Source organism: Hippocampus zosterae, chromosome 19 (genome assembly GCF_025434085.1).
Source record: "Hippocampus zosterae strain Florida chromosome 19, ASM2543408v3, whole genome shotgun sequence".
In the NCBI taxonomy this organism is placed as follows: Eukaryota; Metazoa; Chordata; class Actinopteri; order Syngnathiformes; family Syngnathidae; genus Hippocampus; species Hippocampus zosterae.
Window position 1 is genome coordinate 72,812 of NC_067469.1, and position 17,892 is coordinate 90,703.

The following is a 17,892-nucleotide window of genomic DNA, read 5'->3' on the forward strand; positions in this document are numbered from 1 at the left end:
TCTATGGCGCCGCCTGGCGGTCAAAATGGAGAAAACAACGTTTTTATTGTTTCAACGCATCAAAGGAGACAAGCAAGAGGATTTTTTCCAGTTTTTTTTTTTTTTTAAAAACAAGCCAGCACTTGGAATCAATCACTGCCGCCACGCGGCCTTGCGGCTCTCCAGCAGGAGCACCAGCAGGCGGCTCTTGAGCGACGCCATCTTGTGGCGGTAGTCACTCCGCAGAACTGCGCTCAGACGACGGCGGAGGTCGGCGAGGTCGGCGAGGGCCGGACGGCAGCCGGGAACGTTGAGCAGCGTGCGGAACAAATGCAGCCACATGTCGCCGTGAGGCATCCTGACAACGACAACAACCGCCGCCGCCATTTGGGGAAACTTATCAATCTGGTTGAGTTTTCGTTTTGCAAGAAGATGCCATTTTTAACCTGTCCAATCGGTGGCAATTGATCACCCGTTGCACGTGATGTCATGAAACGGTGACTTTGGATTGGATGCTGAAGAGGGACTCATTGGCCATGTTGAATAAGTGCAAAGGTTCACGGCCGTTAGCGCGCTAACACACGAGTCTGGACCCCCGAATGCCCTCGTGGCTCACACCCTCTTTCCCCGACAAGCCGACGAGGACTCGGGACGGCGGGTCCTTCCAAACAAACAACGGCAACCAAGTTCCGAACTAAATGGAGCAAAGGCCAACATTTCAGAGGAATATTGGTTCAAATCAAGACTCGCTTCCAATTTGGCCAAATTTGATCCGCGCACCCGCACGTTGGGATCAATCAACGTCGTCGTACCGCATTTGATGAGCGATTCGGGGCGGCGCCGCGACTCGCGGAAGGAAACCAACCTTCGAAAGGTGGCGCGGGTCCTCCACTCGCCGTCTTCTTGCACCACTTGCATGTAGGTCCCAAAGAGCAGCACGTGGACCGTCCCGGCCGCGCCAAACAAGTCCGTCTGCAACCGGCAACGCGGGTCAACTTGACGGCGTCCGCCCGCCGTCAGTTGGCGCGCTCTCGTCTTTGACGAAATCCAAACGGAGTCTGACCTGGTAGTTCCAAGGTTTGCCGCTGAGCATCTCGGTGCACTGGAAGCCGGACGTCAAGCACCTGGCGGTGAAGGCGGTGCCCGGGGGGAAGAGGTCCATGTCGATGCTTTGGCCCAGGTCGATGAGGACCAGGCCGTGCCGGAGCTCGTCCGCCTCAAAGTCGTCGTTCTCCACGAACCTGCGCAGGGCAGCCGTTGGTCAAGCGCCGCCGAGCCGCGATCGCGCGGGCGCGTGCAACGTGGCACCTTTCCCCGAGCATGAAGTTGTCGGGCTTGACGTCGGCGTGGATGAGGCGCGCGGCGTGCAATTCCTCCAGCATTCGCAGGATGCAGACGGTGAAGTAGATGACGAGCGGCTGAGGCATCACTTTGTCGCCGACGCCTTTGTAAAGGTTTGCCGCGTTCTGTTGGGAAAACACTCCGATGATCTCCACTCGGCGGGAGACGGATCGGAAGGCGAGACGACGATAGAAAAAAGACAACATGCACGCGGCGGGCGGGCGGGCCCTCGCTTCGTTTCGTGACCGCGCTCGGAACTAGTCGAGGGACGGAACCGGCAAACAATCACGGGCGCGGGCGTATTTGTGCCGACGCGCTTCCACCACAACCGGCGGTTGACGAAGCGGAGACGGGCCACGCGCGACCTACCAGCAGGGTGCCGTAGCCGTGCGCTTCGCCCAGCAGGACGCTGCCGTCGGTGAAGACGTGAGCCGAGCGGATGCGGCCGAACAAGTGACGGACGCTCGGAGGCAGGCGCCGGTCCAGCTGCGTGTGGATGTAAAACTCCCAGATATTGGCCGGTTTCTGCACCTGCCAAACACATGCCGCGCGTGATTTTCCAGAGGCCGGGCCGGTCCGGCCAGTAACGCGGAAGCGTTCATTTTTGGCTCCAGCATTAGCCGCTGCGCTCGCACGCTTGACGAGCTTGAGAGAGAGGAAAGAAAGCGCAACACGGAGCCGCAATCTCGGGCTCGCCCGAAAGCCCGGGATGCGTCCAAGGGCCCGTGCCTTTTCCCGCCATAACTCTGGCGTCTTCAACGCACGGCGACTGCGCGCGGATGTGCCGTTCCATCCTTCCGGCCCGCGATGGAGGGCAAAAGTCGGACTTTGAAGCCGGGCTTTCTTTTGGGGCGGCGGGCCCAAAGCGCTTCCGACACACGTCGCCGTCTTACCTTCAGCACCACCTTGTCGCAGCTGTCGGGGTCGGTGGCCTGGTAAACGGTGGCAAAGGCTCCTTGGCCCAGGACGCGGTCCACCCGCAGGGACGCCTTTCCTGTCGCGGAGAAGCGGGAGCGTCTCTGGCGTTAACCGGGCGAGTCCCGAGCGCCGCCCCGCGGAGCGGTGGCGGCGGCGCGGTTACCCATGCTGATGGTCTTCTTGGCGCCGATGTCGGGGAGGCTGCGCCGCCAGCTGACGCATTGCGGGTGCGAGGTGAGCGGCGGGCTCATCCTGGACAGCAAGTGGGAGATGAGCCGGTCGCTCCAGGGATCGGACGGCGGGCGGCCGGCGTCGGAGAGACCGCCGCGCTCCTTTTTGGGGCTTGCCGCGCGCTCGCCGGCGGAGGGCAGAGAACGGCGCCGCCGATCCACCGGGACGTCAGCGGGCCGCGCGGCCACGCGGGTGCCCATTTCCATGCGGTCTTCACAGAAGAGCGCGGGCGGCGGCGGGGGGGCGGACCGGGCGCTTAGCCGCTCGCCGACGACGGTCCCGTCGAGCGCCGTCGACTGAGCGGCGGCGCTGGCGGAAGGCTGCGGCTCAGGCGGACTCTGCTCCACGATGGGACTGCGTTGGAGGAGGCACACGAGAAGCCATCAACGACTTCCAACACAACAATCGAGCTTGCGAGCGGCCAAACTACGCGGGATTCGGAGAGAGCGGAAGCGGCTCGAAATTCCAAGTGAAAGCCCGCAACGCCGACAAATAGCGGACGAAAGTTCACGACGGCAGCCGTCTTTCATTCACCGAGCCGCCGAGAAGTTACTCCGAGGTCGGCCGCGTCCGTTTTGACTTGGAATGTGCCAAACGCTGGCTTGGCTTGAAAGCCGCCCGCGCCGCTCGACTTCCTCTCGACAGGCATCCATGTGCGCTTCTTTGTGTTTCTGTGCTTTCAGGATTCCACTCAATTTGGCTTTCCTTTGGGACGACCCAAATACTTCCATTTATTATTATTATTTTTTTGTTGTGAAAACCACACAAAACCACAAATGAATGGTGCGGGTCATTTGGAGGTTGTAAAAGGACTCCCCCCAAGTTTCAGGGGGCGAGTCGGCGTGGCGCGCTTCGGCCATCGCTTCGGTTGTGCACAAAAAGAGGCCACGAGTTTTGGGAACTTTTTACCTGAGCTTGTGCAAATGCCTGACGAAAGGCTCGTCGTCAGCCTCGCCGCCGGCGCACGTCACGTCCACTGCAAACACAACACGGACAAGGGCTCAACCGCACGCAAGTGTGGGAGAGTGCGCGCATCCATCATGGAGACGCTGGCCAACTCACTACGGAAGGGGTTGGGAGAAGTTGGAGCAAGAAAGGCCCTTCAAAATTGCCGAGCAGCGATTGGGGAAAGAGCGAGCGAGCGTCACGCGAGAGGAAGCGTCGCGCCTCACCTGCGCCCTGGGAAGCGTCGCCGAGCCCTTTGCGCGCAAAGGGCGTGGAGACGCAGCGCGCCGCCAGGGCAAAGTCGGCCGTGTTGTTGGGACACGTCGCCGGCCAGCCCTCGGCCCAGGCGCCCATCTCCTCGCCCGCCTTGTCCCGCTGGCTCCACCCGTCCTCCGCCGCCGCCGCCTCCTCCTGGCGTCCATCACGCGCCGCGCCGCCGTACGTCAAGGGCATCCAATTGTCGGACAGGCCTCGGCCTCGCGCCGCCCTGCTCTCGCTCAGCGTGCGGCAAGCGCTGGCGCTGCGCACCCGCACAGAGGACACCATTTTGTTTTTTGTTTTTTGCGTACGACTTTTCAAACAGGCAAAAGAGCAGAAAACTGTACCACGACATCCCAAATTCAAAAAAGACAAAACACACAAAAGTTCACTTGACGGCTATGAGACATTTTGTCATCTGCCGACTGACCTGGCGTCATCTTGGTAGACGGTGAAGGGCTCCGCGGCGGCGGCGGCGCTGCCCGTTGGGTCGGATCCTGTGAGGCAGGAAGTGGCAGCAGAGGAAGGCAAAAGTTTGACGCGCATTTAAAAGCCACCGTGTATTGCGGATTCTTTTCACGGCAAAGGCGAGTGGCTGATTTGGAGGTGCGTGCGTTCTGTGTAGAAGCACGTTGCCCCACAACATGGCCGCCAAGGTCTTTTAGCTCCACTCAATGACAAGAAGAGTAGAAAATTCCTGGCGCGAAGGGGCGAGACAACTTTGCTTCCATTCGGCTAACTCACCGTTTGCATCATCCGATGGGCTCCCGCCGGTGACCAACGCTGACGTGTCATCCAAGGAGGCCTCGGTCAGCGGGGGCGCCTGGAACATTCCCATGATCACATCTGCAACGCACACGGCCATGGTCAAGGCCTGCTTTTGGAGCAAATCCAGACGACGATCATTCTTTCCCTTTCACATCTCCGTACAAGTGCGGCGCCTTCCGTGACCGTGCTCGCAACTCAAAACGGCGCCATCGCAACATTTTCTCAAGAGAAAAACATTCCAAAGTGCACGTCAAAGCCGGCAAAGCAGAGGCGCTCACCCAGGGCCTCGCGTGTGTTGACGGTGACGGTGGGCGACGGCGGACGTGACGCGGCGGCGTGGGGGCGGCTCGGCGAGTTGTTGGCAAAGACCCGGAAAGGGTTGAGCGCGCTCTCCTGCGACGCTGATGAACACAAAGGCGTGGCCACAGCCGCACACAAACGTGAGGACTCGTGCTCGGGACTCTCCCGGTACCGACGTGAGCTTTTTAGCGGACATCAAACTCACCGCAGAGGCTCCGATCCGCTTGAGCTCCTCCGGCCACGTTTCGCTCGGCGAGCGGCGTCGGGCCCACGGCTGACGGGAAGTCGGCGTCGAGGTCGGCGCCCCGGGGGCCGCAAGGCAGCCGGGCGGGTCGTGACGCGGAGGCGGCGCCGTCGGAGAGATGACGGCACTCTTTTTCGGGGCTTGCCCGGACGCTGGCAACCGCGTCGCGGGCGTTTTCGCCGACCGATGCGGAGGGACCCAGCGTTGTACGGTCTACGAAGGAGAAGGTGGCCGCCGCAGCGGACCGGCTGCTCGGCCGATGGGCGGCGAGTCCCTCGCCCAGGATGGTCCCGGCGTGCGCCGCGAAGGAGGACGCCGGCTGACCGGCGGAGGACTTGTCGTCGGGCGGACTCTGCTCCATAATGGGACTGAGTCGGAGGAGGCGAGCAAGAAGCCAGTGAGCGCTTCAGCGTCAAAGCGGGTTAGCTCGGACGGATTTCTAAAACAAACCAGGTGAGCCCACCGCAAGCCCGCGCGCACGGATGGGCGCCGTACGTGACGCCCGGCCCTTGGCGCTTTGTTTCTGACGGGACACCCAACCGCCCACCCCACCCCGCGTCGTCGGTGAATGCTTGGCGGTCCGTGAACTACGACGGAGCGGGCCCCAAACGGGTGACTGGTGCTTGTACCAGAAGAGAAAGTGAAGGGCGGCAAGTCGAGCTTTTCACCTGAGCTTGTGCGAGCGTCCGATGAAAGTGTTGTCGTCGGCCTCTCTGCGGGCGCACGTCACGTCCGCTGGAAAACACACCACACGGATGGGGCGTCACAATCGCTCGCTCGTCATGCCTCCGTTTCGCCGGGAAAGCGGCCCGAAAGCTGAACACGACACCCTGGCGCGGATAGACGAACCGACTAGGTTTTGATACCTCGCTGCGGGTTCGCCGTACTTTCATTCGCCCTCCGCCCCGATGGCTTGTACGACAAAGGAAGGTGTTGGCAAGGTCAAGTGGCGGCGCGCCTCACCTGCTCCCTGGGAAGCCTCGCCGAGCCCTTTGCGCGCAAAGGGCGTGGAGACGCAGCGCGCCGCTAGGGCAAAGTCGGCCGTGTTGTTGGGACACGTCGCCGGCCAGCCCTCGGCCCAGGCGCCCATCTCGTCGCCCGCCTTGTCCCGCTGGCTCCACCCGTCCTCCGCCGCCGCCTCCTGGCGTCCATCACGCGACGTGTCGGCGGAGCGCCGGGACGCGCCGCCGTACGTCAAGGGCATCCAATTGTCGGACAGGCCTCGGCCTCGCGTCGCCCTGCTCTTGCTCAGCGTGCGGCAAGTGCTGGCGCTGCGCACCCGCAGAAACGACACCGTTTTACCCCCCCGATTCAAAAAGGGCAAAAGACACAAAAGTTCACTTGACTCGAAGGACGACAGCTGCGAGACATTTTGTCATCTGCCGACTGACCTGGCGTCATCTTGGTAGACGGTGAAGGGCTCCGCGGCGGCGGCGGCGGCGGAGCCGCCCGTTGGGTCGGAGCCTGTGTGGCAGGAAGTGGCAGCAGAGGAAGGCAAAAGAAAGCATTGCATTATGGGAGAGAAACGCTTGCAAAATTTGCGAGGAGAAGGCAGAGGGTTGAGTCCAAATGAAAAGAAAGCGCTCTTCTGATGCTATCTGCTGTCAAGCGGCAGGAGCTGCTAACTCACCGTTTGCATCATCCGATGGGCTCCCGCCGGGGACCGACGCTGACGTGTCATCCAAGGAGGCCTCGGTCAGCGGGGGCGCCTGGAACATTCCCATGATCACATCTGCAACGCACGTTCTTTCACTTTTCATAAGGGAAATAATATTGTACTTTATGAAAAAAACAAAACCCATGCAGTCATGACATCATTCATTCAAATGTAAAGCAGGAAAGCGTTTTGGCTTCAATTGAATGACCCTCGGCCCACCCCGATGCTAGTTGTTAGCCTGTTTTGCATCGTTTGTTCGGATGAAGCCCAGTGGACTTTGCTCATGCAAAACTTTGCCGTCGTTTGAAATACACAACACGTAATTGTCTTTGCTTTGCGAGCAGAGTTCACTGGCACGATACGGCGCTTACATCTTTCAAAGCAACCCCCCCCACCCGCCGTCCCTCTAAAAAAGAAAAAAAAAAAGCTGCGGATGTGCCCGGTTGGGTTCGGCCGGTAAAGGAGAGGCGCTCACCCAGGGCCTCGCGCGTGTTGACGGTGGGCGACGGGGGCACGTGCGACGGAGCGGCGTGCGGGCAGCTCGGCGAGTTGTCGGGAGCGTCGAGCGCGCGTGCCTGTGATGCTGACAGACACACGGCAACACGAGAGGGCTCGGACTCGGGGGTCTCGGCGGGATCAGCGCGACTTTTAGTGCACGCGCAAGTCACCATTGAGGTCGCCCCGGGCCGACGATCCGCCGCAGCCTTCCTGGCGGGTGGGGCGGCCCGAGGGGCTTCCTGTTGCAGACATCTGGAGAAACAAAAGCAGAGTCGGCGTGGCCCCCAGCCCGCCAGCGCACATCAGATCAGAGAGGAGACGGGCAACGGAGAGGCGGAGAAGTTGAGCGAGGCCCTCAAAGCCACGTCGGTAGGACGCTTGCCCTCAGAGGGCCGCGGGCAACCGCGAGACGCCAACAACAGTTGCTCACGTTTACAAATATTTCTGAAAATGTCATTCGGCGCGTGACTCCATCAATCAATCTGCGATCCGACTCTCCTCGCCGACGCGCGTCGTCAAACCGCATGACTCTCGAAATGCAGACAGAAAGACGGCTAGCGAAAGAGAAGGACGGGTACAGAGAGAGACAGTGGTGGATAACGGCAGACGTTGGGCCTCAATAGGCGGAGAGGAAAGAGAGAAAGGGGGAGGCTGCCGGCGCTCCTCCTCCTCGGCGTGGCCGCGGCATCGCACGTCGTGGCATCGACGAGCGGGCTCACCTTCAGCGCCCTCCCCATGTCGTGGAGTTGGCGCCGCAGCCTGGCCACGGCCTCCTCGTCCTCCCTCACGACACGCTCCACTTTGGGTGCAACAACAGGACATGGGTCAGCGGCCGACGGTGACCCCTCCCCTGCCCTCCCCTCCCCTCGGCGCTTACGTCTCAGCCGCTCCTCGGCCTCCCACTTCAACCTCCTCTTCCGCAAGTAGGTCCGCGCCCGCGCCTCCTCGAAGCACAGCTCGGATCCTTCCGACGCCAGCGCGTCCTTGGAGTACATGACCTCAAGCGGCCGCTCGTCGCGCCAAACTCTGGAGGGCAAAGGTCACCTTCACAACGAGGCCACCCAACAGTCTTCCGTTTTGGGGGGAGGGGCGGGGCGGCACGATGCAGTGCTGCCTTGTATGAGTCCCATTCCTGATATGACTGCGCTTGTATCTCAAATCATCTTTCTCAACTGAAGTCAAGGGAAGTGCCAGTCATGCATTCCCCCCCCCCCAATAAAACCCGTCCGGTTGCGTCATTTGTTGTGACTTACGTGTGGCCGGATAAGACACCGCCGCTGGCTTGGAGCTCGGCTGCGGCCTGAGAAGGAGCAGAAGGTTTATTGTGGGCCGCGGCTAAGTTTGCTTTTTCTTTTTTCGGTCCCGCCCCCCGACGGGGCGAATGGAGCGCCGCGCTCGGGCTGGGCTGGCCTGAATGTGCATCGCGTGGTTGTTTGTTCAACGCGGTGAGCGAAAGCGCACCAGCGGGTGGCTCTCCTCTTGACCACTTGCCGCTTCATGACAAGACCTTGTGAAAGGGCAACGCTAGCCTACGTTCAATGAGCTCCGCCTCCACGTTTTGCTTTGGCTGTCATTCTCGGTTCCGAATGGAAGTGGGATCATCGAGGAGACGGGCACCTGCGCGGGAGCGGCCGTCCGCGCGGCGCCTGACGACGGCTCGGCGACTCCTGCATCACATCCGGCGGCATGACGTCAGCAGCGGGCCACGACGGGCGCAACGGGGAAAAGCCACCGACGACCACTCACCTCCCGACACCTTTTCCCGGCTTCTGCTTCTGGCCCGAAACTGCCTGAGGATCGCAGGCAGAGTTTTCAGTCTCCGGAAGGCTCGAGCTCTCTGGCGATCCCGCGGCGCAAGATACTTGGCACGGGCTCTGACCTGTACTCCCGCATGAGGCTTTCGGCGGGGCGGGCTCGGTTCTCCACAGCTTGGCGGTAAACGGCGTCCGCTTCCTCCGTCATGGCTTTGCGCTCAAAGCACCGAGCCCAAGCCACGTAGAGCGCCGCCGTCGTGGTGCCCACTCCTTGACTGAAGATGTGATGGAACAAGTTGATGGGCTCCGGGTAGTACGCGGCCTGTCAACAACAAAGGTCCCTGAGAGCACTTTCTACGCTGCATCCGCTGCGCTGGCTGAGGAGGAGAATACACAGTCTAACAAATGCGACTCCCTCGAGGAATCAAGCAACATAGAGCCCGCCCCCCCGACAGCGGGACGTCGTGGGCGTAACCGCTGAAAACATCCCGCTGGACTCAAAGCGGTCGCTGGCTCAAGCGTGTTTCTGTGCAAACGCATCTGTAGCGCGAGCCACGGGCTAACCGCACCAGTGAACCTTGCAGTCTTTCGTCGACTATGACCGCCAACGTTCCTCGAACGTACCTTTGACAGAAAACCTAACCAGCCGGCGACTTATCGGATGACGGCGACGGACGGCGCGCGAGACAGCATGAATTTGGTCCCATTTTCGGGACTTGTCTTGAAACATATTTCCAGCCTTCAGAATCAGTTTACAGGGTGTTACAGGGTGATAAAAATGAAGTTGCCTCGACTTGAGCCTCGTCACGCGCAGACACAACAACACGGCAAATGGACGGACGCACTTACGCATCTGATGCACGCGTTGACAAATCGGGCATCGTTGGCATATCGCTCCACACTGAGAAAGTTCTGCAGCAGCCTGTCGAGCACCACCGACATTTCACTGCTGCCGGCTTCAGGTAAACTTTGGTCCAAGTATTCCACAAACCTGCCAAGTGCAAACGGTGAACAGATGGAAGAAGAAAAACAATGTGCCATTGAGCGTTGTGCCGTTAGTTGAGCTGAGCTGCTGGTGTGCCACGAAATGAGAAGAGAAGCACCGAGACTCACTTGAGCCACACGTCCAAGGGGTCATCTCCCGTGTACGAGCTGAAACTGCTTTCAAAGACCCTGTCCAAGGACGTTCACACATGTCAGTTATTCATAATGCAGGATGACAACGAATGGACAGTTGTGTAAAGGAAAACTCTTGTTTTAGTAGGTCCGTCGTTGATGCTTCGTTCATGCCGATCACGCCTTTGTGCCATTTGGAGCTATTAAAAATTGGTTTGGAGGCCTCTTGAAAATAAATACATCCCTAAACAGACTAAAACTGTGATTGTGGCAGGATATTTTTGAGGTGGTACTGTTGACGATTCACTGTCCAGCTCATCATAGTGCAAATGCCTGATCTGAGCCTTGATGCGCTGCATAGGAGAATTCAAACACGACGAGGTTGAAGCGAGAGGTATGAAGAGTTGCGGCCACCAAGTGTCACAACAATGCCGGAGCCAACCACCCGACCTGTGATTTTTAGGAGTGTAGTGTAACGTCACTTTTTACCGCACAAACTTTGCACACCCCTTTAGCCCGGGCGAATACGTCGTTAATAAGTCAAAACCCATGAGAGCATAAAAACAAAACAAAAACGACAAACCAGTATCAAGTACAAACGACGAATATAAGCTGTGTGTCTCGATAACTCGCAGACCGTCTGACTTACTGTAAACAGGAGGCCACGTCCATTTTCTTGATGTCGGGTATTATGAATGTGTCAATAAAAATAAAATACGAAAACAAAATGTCTATTTTCCTTCTCTTCTAAAGTTGCTCGTCGAAGAAACAGTTGCGGACGCCTTTCTGGTTTTTGTTTGAATTTCGCACTCAGCCAATAGCAAGACGAGGATCTCGTGACGTACGTTGATGCTGCATTCGCGGACAATGGCAAGTCGGAATTTTGTGACTTAGAAAATTGCACGAGAACGCCTCTATGAACTGGAAGCTCCGAGTTGCGGACATGGGGGAGGGGGGCGCGGGGGACGCCCCCGTCTTCATCGGGACGTCACTCGTCAACACACACACACGCGCAACATGAGTTCGGCACATTTTCGCCATCGTCTAGTGACGTTAAAAAATACAAAACACGTTACTGGTACAGTATTTTGTTTCCTCCGCTTGGACGCTGGCGGACGACAGTTTGGCACATCCGTCTCACGGTGCAGAAGTCGTGGAATGACTGCAGAATGTTCAGTGGGAGGTCATTCCAGAGAGAGGGACCAGCAACAGAAAAGGCTCGATCCCCTCTGAGCCTCAGTTTAGTTCTTGGTACAATACAGTACATTCTGATTTATATAGCGCGTTCACAACAGCTGCATTTTGACGTTTCTTCTGCTAATTTAACAGTAGCGCACATACTATTTGCTGACTTTTAAATTAAAAAAATGTTGTCAAACGACGAGCTCATCAGCAAGCTTCACGATCACATGAATCAGGCGTGTTAGAGTCGGGAGAGATCGAAAAGAAGCAGGCGACGGCGATCGGGGAACCAGAAGTTCCCTTCTCTTGTTTTGACGGAATGTAAAAAATGGCGAACGAACGGCAGGTTATGAGTGATTCGGTTGGGAACGGATGAAGGTGTGACTGAATGCTTCCGAGTATTTTGTTGGGAACCGGAAGTAGTAGGACGAGCGAGCAGCAGCAACAGCCCGTGCAAGCCACTTGGGAAGACCCCGTGCGCGGAGGCCTGCGGCGGCGCCATTTTTAGGGGGGTCCGAAGTGAAGAAAGAAGCTGCGCGTCGGCATCAACCAAACTTCTTGACAATTTCGTTCGACTTTTCCTCCAGCGCGCTCCTTCCGGTGGATCCGCATCGTGTCACACGCCTCTGGTCGGTCCCGTCTTGTGTTCAACCGGGGCCCTTTAGCGCGCGTGAAGCCGCCTTGATGTACACACCGACATCGGATACGCGTTAGCATGTGTCGTGCGTTGCTAGCCGGCATTTTGTAGACCGACCCCCGTGCGCCCGGCTGTCCTCCCGTTCGTGGCTCACATCGCGCGGCCCATAAATACTTGGATATCGGTGACCATCAGGCCCGCGCTCGAATTCGTGTGGAGCGCTCTATAAACCCTTTGCGACCAAGTCATAAGCTGATGTGCAGCTAAGAAGCATATCTGCGAGGAGAGGCGTGGTAGACCTCCACAGTGTGGGAAAAACTTCAAAGATAACTTGATGGACACGAGACCAGTATGATGAGCTGCATCTTTTAAAGATGCTTCCGGTGTTAGGGGGGGGGGGAGCAAAAATCGAGCAGGAGGAAACCAGGGGGCGACGTCGGCAAATATCCCGCGTTAGAGAATCCACCGCAATTCCCGAGTTTCCAAAGTTGGGCCCTTGTGGGTTCAAAAACGGCGATCGATTGACTTGTTTCAGACAAATGTTTGATTCCCCAGGCGCAGCGGTTATTTCCGTGAATCGCGCGAGAACTAGGACTGTACTACGTGCGCGTCGATTAAAGCGTGCCAGCTCGTGGCGCAGCAGGTAGAGGCTCTCCCAAAGTGCCGTTTTGTTTTGGTTGTTTTCCCCCCTGCGTCCTTCATGTCACGGGTTCGAATCCCGTTCTGTACCTTCTTATTTTCATGTACATTTTTTACGATGTTTACAATTTAACGCAGCTAGTCTGGAGTTAAACGTTTTTCACATATTTATTGATGAATTGTATAGTTGCCGATGACGTTTCACAATTTTGGTGTAGCTTGTGAAACAAAAAAATATTGAGGCCCCACTAAACAAGCTTCTGTTTAGGGGTAGAATACGTAGGAGGGACATCATCAGAAGAGGTTGGGGTTAGAATTAAGAACAATTCAAAGCTAGTTGCTAAACGGCGAGGTTATTGTTGCAGATATCCGGGACATGGCTACTGATCACGTCAACGGTAACGGGACAGAGGAACCAATGGACACGACGGCAGCAGTTTCGCGCTCGGAGCACTTCCAGGCCTTACTGGAAGCCGACTTGCCTCAGAAAGTGGCAGAGAAGCTCGATGAGCTCTACATTGCAGGTGCCCACACAAATTGTTTCTGTCAGCAGAAATGTGGAAATAATGTCAAACTATTTACCCCCCCCCCCCAAAAAAAACTAATCAAAACAACAAAAACGATATGACCGATAAAATAGGCAAATTAATCTGAAATAAAAGGTGGCTTTTGAACCAACCCTCAGGTGCTGGGCTGGTCTGCCGCCGGGGGCCGACACAATGGAACGCTGCCTCACCCGCAGTGTGTGTTGCACCCGAGGCGGCTCCTCTCTCTCTCTCTTGTGGTTGCACTGTGGTTGAGAGGAGAAAAATGTCATCCGCGCTGTATGCTGCACACAACATATTTGACAATAAGGCTGACTTGACTCTTGGAATAAGCAAAAGGCCAGAAACGGGGCCACGTCCCTGAAATGTCATTCCGTGGCAATGCTGACCGAGTGCGGCTGGATGGAAAACATGGCGCACTTGGGCTTTCCAAGACTGGAGTTTTGACAACCCGATTGGCTAGGAGAGCAGTGCGGGCAGGAGAACCGGTCACAAATTAAATCTCATAAATTGCTTTTGCTGAGGAAGACTTTGAAGTGGTCAGTCTGCCCCCGCCCCTCCCCCATTTGTTAAACGGCGCGCACTTGGCGTCGAGAGAAGCTTAAGACGGACCCCGAAAGATGCCGGGAGCCGATTCGGTGATTTCACAATTGTTGTCACGCGCTGTCCTCCTTCAGGTCTGGTCGCACACAGCGATCTGGACGAAAGAGCAATCGAGGCTCTGAAGGAGTTCAACGAGGAGGGAGCCCTGCAGGTCCTGCTCCAGTTTAAAGAAAGCGACCTGTCCCACGTTCAGGTACGTCTTTGAAGGGGGACGATGATTTGGACGTGGGCCGCCGCCTCCAAATGACACCTTTTTGCGTCCAGAACAAAAGCGCCTATCTGTGCGGCGTGATGAAGACGTACAGGCAGCGCGAGAAACAAGGGGCCAAGGTCACGGATGCCACCAAAGGACCCGACGAGGCCAAAATTAAAGAGCTCCTGGACAGAACCAACTACACCCTCGACGTGACCACGGGCCAGCGCAAGTATGGCGGGCCCCCGCCCGAGTCTGTGTACGCGGGGGCTCAACCCACAGTGGGAACAGAGGTACACCGCGCAGTCCACGTATGGCGGTGTGAACGGGAACGCCGCAGTCTTCAGCGGTGGGTGCGTGTCTCGCGGTTCTAGATATTTGTGGGCAAGATCCCCCGGGACCTGTTTGAAGATGAACTGGTTCCTCGCTTTGAGAAGGCGGGGCCTATTTGGGACCTTCGGCTTATGATGGACCCTCTGAGCGGCCTGAACAGAGGCTACGCCTTTGTCACCTTCTGCACTAAGGAGGCGGCGCAGGAGGCCGTCAAGCTGGTAAGTGGGCGCCTTGGCTCGGGCCACCGGTTCCAAGTCCGCGATGAGTAGCGTGCCTTCCGCCTCGCTAACTTTAGCAATTACAGCCCCAAAGTTACTTTCATCCAGCGAGAACGCTACGGATGCAGTACTCCATACCGCATGACAAGGACCCACGTCGGCCGCATTGTGCCTTGCAGCTCCTTTAGTGTGGCAGCGCGCCCTCTTGGCAGACTCCATGACCATTTTGCCACTCGTCTTTCCATCCGTTTTGGAAGAACGTCCGGTTCTTGGTCGTCATTCTCCCACTCGAGGTGGAAAACCGTTTTGTAGTCTTCTCTTGACGCCGGCCACGGCTTGTGCTGAAAGACGAGGCTCCAAATACAATAGGATACACGCCGATTCATGGAGCGCTTTCACAACAGCGGCAGCGAAAACAAAGCGCTTAACATGTCAGGATCAGCTGAACTTTTCTCGGAGTTACCTTCCGACGGCTTGACAAGTTGCTCTTTCCACATCTTCCGCAGTGCAACAATTGCGAGATCCGACCGGGCAAGCACATCGGCGTGTGCATATCGGTGGCCAACAACCGTCTGTTTGTGGGCTCCATCCCTAAAAGCAAAACAAAGGAGCAGATTGAGGAAGAGTTCTCCAAGGTCACAGGTCAGTCGCGCATGCCGCGGCGGTCCGCGTCTTTCTGGTTCTCCCGCTCACATGGCCGTCTGGTCGACGCTCGTCTAGAGGGCCTCAGCGACGTCATCCTGTACCATCAGCCCGACGACAAGAAGAAGAACCGAGGTTTCTGCTTCTTGGAGTACGAAGACCACAAGACCGCCGCTCAGGCGCGGCGCCGCCTGATGAGCGGAAAGGTGAAGGTTTGGAACAACGTGGTGACGGTGGAGTGGGCCGACCCCATTGAGGACCCGGACCCCGAGGTCATGGCGAAGGTAACGTCCTCGACGGTCCGTCCGCGCCGCGACGCTCTCGGAACCTCGCGGCCTAACGCCGGCCGTCTCGTTGCAGGTGAAAGTGTTGTTTGTGCGCAATCTGGCCAATAGTGTCACCGAAGAGATCCTCGAGACCAGCTTCAGCCAGTTTGGGAAAGTGGATCGCGTGAAAAAGCTGAAAGACTACGCCTTTGTTCACTTTGAAGAGCGCGACGGCGCCGTCAAGGTACGCACGGCCACGTCTGCAAATGCGACGCACGTTTGCTACATACGGCCGCCGTGTGCAGGCGCTGGCCGAGATGAACGGCAAGGAGCTGGAAGGAGAGCCTGTGGAAATCGTCTTTGCCAAGCCGCCCGATCAGAAAAGGAAAGAACGCAAAGCTCAGCGGCAAGCGGCCAAGACGCAAATGTAAGTCCCCGCTCGGCGATTTGACTCGGGTCCTCCTTTTTGATGACTCGATTGGAAAAACGGGGAAAGTGCCGCGTGGTAAGGCCATTGAGACCAGGCTCTCGTTGACAATGGCGACGTGGGGGAAATTTGGGGTTTGTCGTCTTGCCCAAAGAAGCTTTGGGCCGTCCGAGCCGGGATTCAAAGCCTTGGCGGTGAGCGGACAAACCCGTTTGACCAAAGGGCTCGACTTTGGGACTGGACTTGAGATGCGACCTCATCTGTCCTCAGGTATGACGACTACTACTACTACTCCACCCCACAACACATGCCGCCTCCCGGGAGAGGGCGGGCCCGGGGCGGCAGACGAGGCGTCGGCAGCTACGCCTACACGCCCGACTACTACGGCTACGAGGACTACTACGACTACTACGGCTACGACTACCACAACTACCGCGGCGGCTACGATGACCCCTTCTATGGCTACGACGAGTTTCAGGTGCCCGCCCGGAGCCGCGGCGGCAGCAGCAGGGGCGCCAGGGGCGGCGCCTCCCCGGGCCGAGGGCGCGGCGGCGAAGCCGGCCCACCCCGAGGCCGAGGCGGCTTCTCTCAGCGCGGCGGCGGCGGCGGGCTGGGACCCGGACCGGTGCGCGGAGGCCGCGGCGCCAGAGGCTCCGTGCAGCCGCGAGGGCGAGGAGGGGTACGTGGTGCGCGGGGTGTCCGCGGTGCAAATGTAGGAGGAGCGAAGCGCAAAGCCGACGGGTACAACCAACCCGATTCCAAGCGGCGCCAGACCAATAATCACAACTGGGGCTCCCAGCCCATCGCTCAGCAGCCGCTCCAAGGCGGTGACCACTCGAGCTATTCCGGCTACAAATCTGACAACCAGGAATTTTATCAGGATTCTTTCGGGCAGCAGTGGAAGTAGACCGGCCCGGCGCTAGGCTTTTTCGCCGCCTTTCTTCTCATCCTTAGAGACTCGATCCCATTGGCTCCAAATTGGTGACATCTGGCAAGAGATCATTTTGTACATATTTTAATATTCCACAGTAGTCACACTCGGTGTTGCTTTTTTTTCTCCCCCCCCCCCCCCCCTTATTTTGAATGCTTCCTTTTAGCTGTTCCCATTTAGCGTCTAGCATTTGTTTTTATCCCCTCTGCTCGCCATGTTTTATTGAAAGTGAAATTACTATTTGTACTGTCACAAAGTAATGCGTGTCTTGTTGGAGAAAAAAGAAAAAAAAGGAAGAAAAAAAAAAGGTCCGCCGTCGCGGTCCTAACTTTTGGCTTGTATTTTTTGCTGTTTGTCTGCTTTAATAAACGTGCACACACACGTGCACAAAACCCAACCGCTGTGTTGCCAATTCCTCCAATTGAACCAAATTCTCTGTTCAAATTGCCCGCCGGCCGGCCGTCAAAGGTTTGCCAGTGGCGTCACCTTGCATGCAGTCCAACCAAATCACCCTCAGGTGCTCATCGTCATGTCTCGTCCAATCCGATGCAGCCGCCGCTCCAATGACAACTTAAATGTTGCATGTGTGTTTGCATGCGTGACGCGTTTGCTTGAGCCGCGGCGGCCGAGCTGGTGTGTGTGTGTGAGAGTCAGTGAGACGCCGTGCCCTTTCCTTGTCTAATTGCATCCTTTTGTCACGACTAGCAGGGGGAAGGCGTCTGGGCCGATCCCGATGCGTCGCCGTGACGACAACGCCGCCGCCGGATGCCGCGGTAAGGTCACGCGACTCATTGCTCCGATGCCGAGACTACTTGATTGTTCCCATCTGTGACGTGACCGTCTGCGGAGGATGAAGCTACCTCACGCGCTCTCCAGCTCGTTTGTTCTTCGGACCTCGAGCGCGTTCCGTCACCGCCTTGCCGGCTGAAGAAGTGCCGGCGAATGTGATGGACAAGTGGAGGTTGACGTGTCGTTTGCAGGCTCTGCAAGCCCGCTCGCTCTCAGGATGACATGACTACACGCTTCCATGTATGATGAGGCATCGCTTCGAGATTTGTTTTGACTGCCTGTCCACCTTTTTGAGCTAATGGTCAAAAATCAGCGGCCTTCATGTCCATTTTGTGGCATACTGAGAATTTTTTTTTTAAGCCCCGGGAAAAAATAACGGGCGAATTGCTTCAGATTCCTTTGTGAAGGTTTTTTAAATGTTATTTTATTTTTTGCTAAAAGGAAAAAAAAACCCTACTTTTTTGCAAATGAAATGTTT

At 57.3% G+C, this 17,892-nt stretch overlaps 2 protein-coding genes across 7 annotated transcripts; one reads left to right on the plus strand and one right to left on the minus strand.

The window, feature by feature from the left end:
- Nucleotides 1-26: 26 nt before the first annotated feature.
- bub1 (BUB1 mitotic checkpoint serine/threonine kinase) lies at nucleotides 27-14,955 on the minus strand. Of its 4 annotated transcripts, XM_052053354.1 has the most exons (30): nucleotides 14,823-14,950; nucleotides 14,498-14,713; nucleotides 13,147-13,257; nucleotides 10,007-10,066; nucleotides 9,743-9,884; nucleotides 9,019-9,215; nucleotides 8,886-8,929; nucleotides 8,673-8,806; nucleotides 8,393-8,439; nucleotides 8,017-8,165; nucleotides 7,859-7,938; nucleotides 7,310-7,391; nucleotides 7,117-7,224; nucleotides 6,615-6,716; nucleotides 6,376-6,448; nucleotides 5,948-6,255; nucleotides 5,653-5,719; nucleotides 4,946-5,352; nucleotides 4,719-4,841; nucleotides 4,417-4,518; nucleotides 4,103-4,169; nucleotides 3,642-3,934; nucleotides 3,379-3,445; nucleotides 2,402-2,823; nucleotides 2,214-2,314; nucleotides 1,690-1,851; nucleotides 1,288-1,445; nucleotides 1,043-1,220; nucleotides 845-951; nucleotides 27-337 (listed from the first exon to the last, which is right to left on the minus strand). In XM_052053354.1, exons 5-30 carry the CDS (start codon nucleotides 9,833-9,835, stop codon nucleotides 133-135), a joined length of 3,876 nt encoding a protein of 1,291 aa, XP_051909314.1. In that variant the 5' UTR covers nucleotides 9,836-9,884; nucleotides 10,007-10,066; nucleotides 13,147-13,257; nucleotides 14,498-14,713; nucleotides 14,823-14,950; the 3' UTR covers nucleotides 27-132. The 4 variants fall into 4 exon arrangements, with proteins under 4 accessions (XP_051909314.1, XP_051909315.1, XP_051909313.1 ...); XM_052053355.1 differs by lacking the exon at nucleotides 14,498-14,713 and having other exon boundaries at nucleotides 14,823-14,955; XM_052053353.1 differs by lacking the exons at nucleotides 13,147-13,257; nucleotides 14,498-14,713; nucleotides 14,823-14,950 and adding an exon at nucleotides 10,659-11,504 and having other exon boundaries at nucleotides 8,757-8,806.
- Nucleotides 11,647-17,769, plus strand: LOC127592534 (heterogeneous nuclear ribonucleoprotein Q-like). 3 transcript variants are annotated; one of them, XM_052053364.1, is made up of 11 exons: nucleotides 11,647-11,820; nucleotides 12,833-12,991; nucleotides 13,690-13,808; nucleotides 13,880-14,101; nucleotides 14,183-14,359; nucleotides 14,866-15,001; nucleotides 15,080-15,285; nucleotides 15,362-15,511; nucleotides 15,573-15,694; nucleotides 15,965-16,373; nucleotides 17,331-17,769. In XM_052053364.1, exons 2-11 carry the CDS (start codon nucleotides 12,844-12,846, stop codon nucleotides 17,370-17,372), a joined length of 1,731 nt encoding a protein of 576 aa, XP_051909324.1. In that variant the 5' UTR covers nucleotides 11,647-11,820; nucleotides 12,833-12,843; the 3' UTR covers nucleotides 17,373-17,769. The 3 variants fall into 3 exon arrangements, with proteins under 3 accessions (XP_051909324.1, XP_051909325.1, XP_051909323.1); XM_052053365.1 differs by having other exon boundaries at nucleotides 17,334-17,769; XM_052053363.1 differs by lacking the exon at nucleotides 17,331-17,769 and having other exon boundaries at nucleotides 15,965-17,022.
- The last annotated feature ends 123 nt before the right edge of the window (nucleotides 17,770-17,892 follow it).

Bases quoted from the DNA above. Each gene is read 5' to 3' on its own strand.
- bub1 (XM_052053352.1), bottom strand. From the start codon at position 10,681: ATGGACGTGGCCTCCTGTTTACA. The intron at 3,446-3,641 runs GTGAGGCGCGAC...TTGTGTTTGCAG, and splicing joins CGACGCTTCCCAGGGCGCAG to TGGACGTGACGTGCGCCGGC. The intron at 1,852-2,213 runs GTAAGACGGCGA...TGTGTTTGGCAG, and splicing joins GCGACAAGGTGGTGCTGAAG to GTGCAGAAACCGGCCAATAT.
- LOC127592534 (XM_052053363.1), top strand. From the start codon at position 12,844: ATGGCTACTGATCACGTCAACGGTAACGGGACAGAGGAACCAATGGAC. The intron at 14,360-14,865 runs GTAAGTGGGCGC...CATCTTCCGCAG, and splicing joins CGCAGGAGGCCGTCAAGCTG to TGCAACAATTGCGAGATCCG. The intron at 15,512-15,572 runs GTACGCACGGCC...CGCCGTGTGCAG, and splicing joins AGCGCGACGGCGCCGTCAAG to GCGCTGGCCGAGATGAACGG.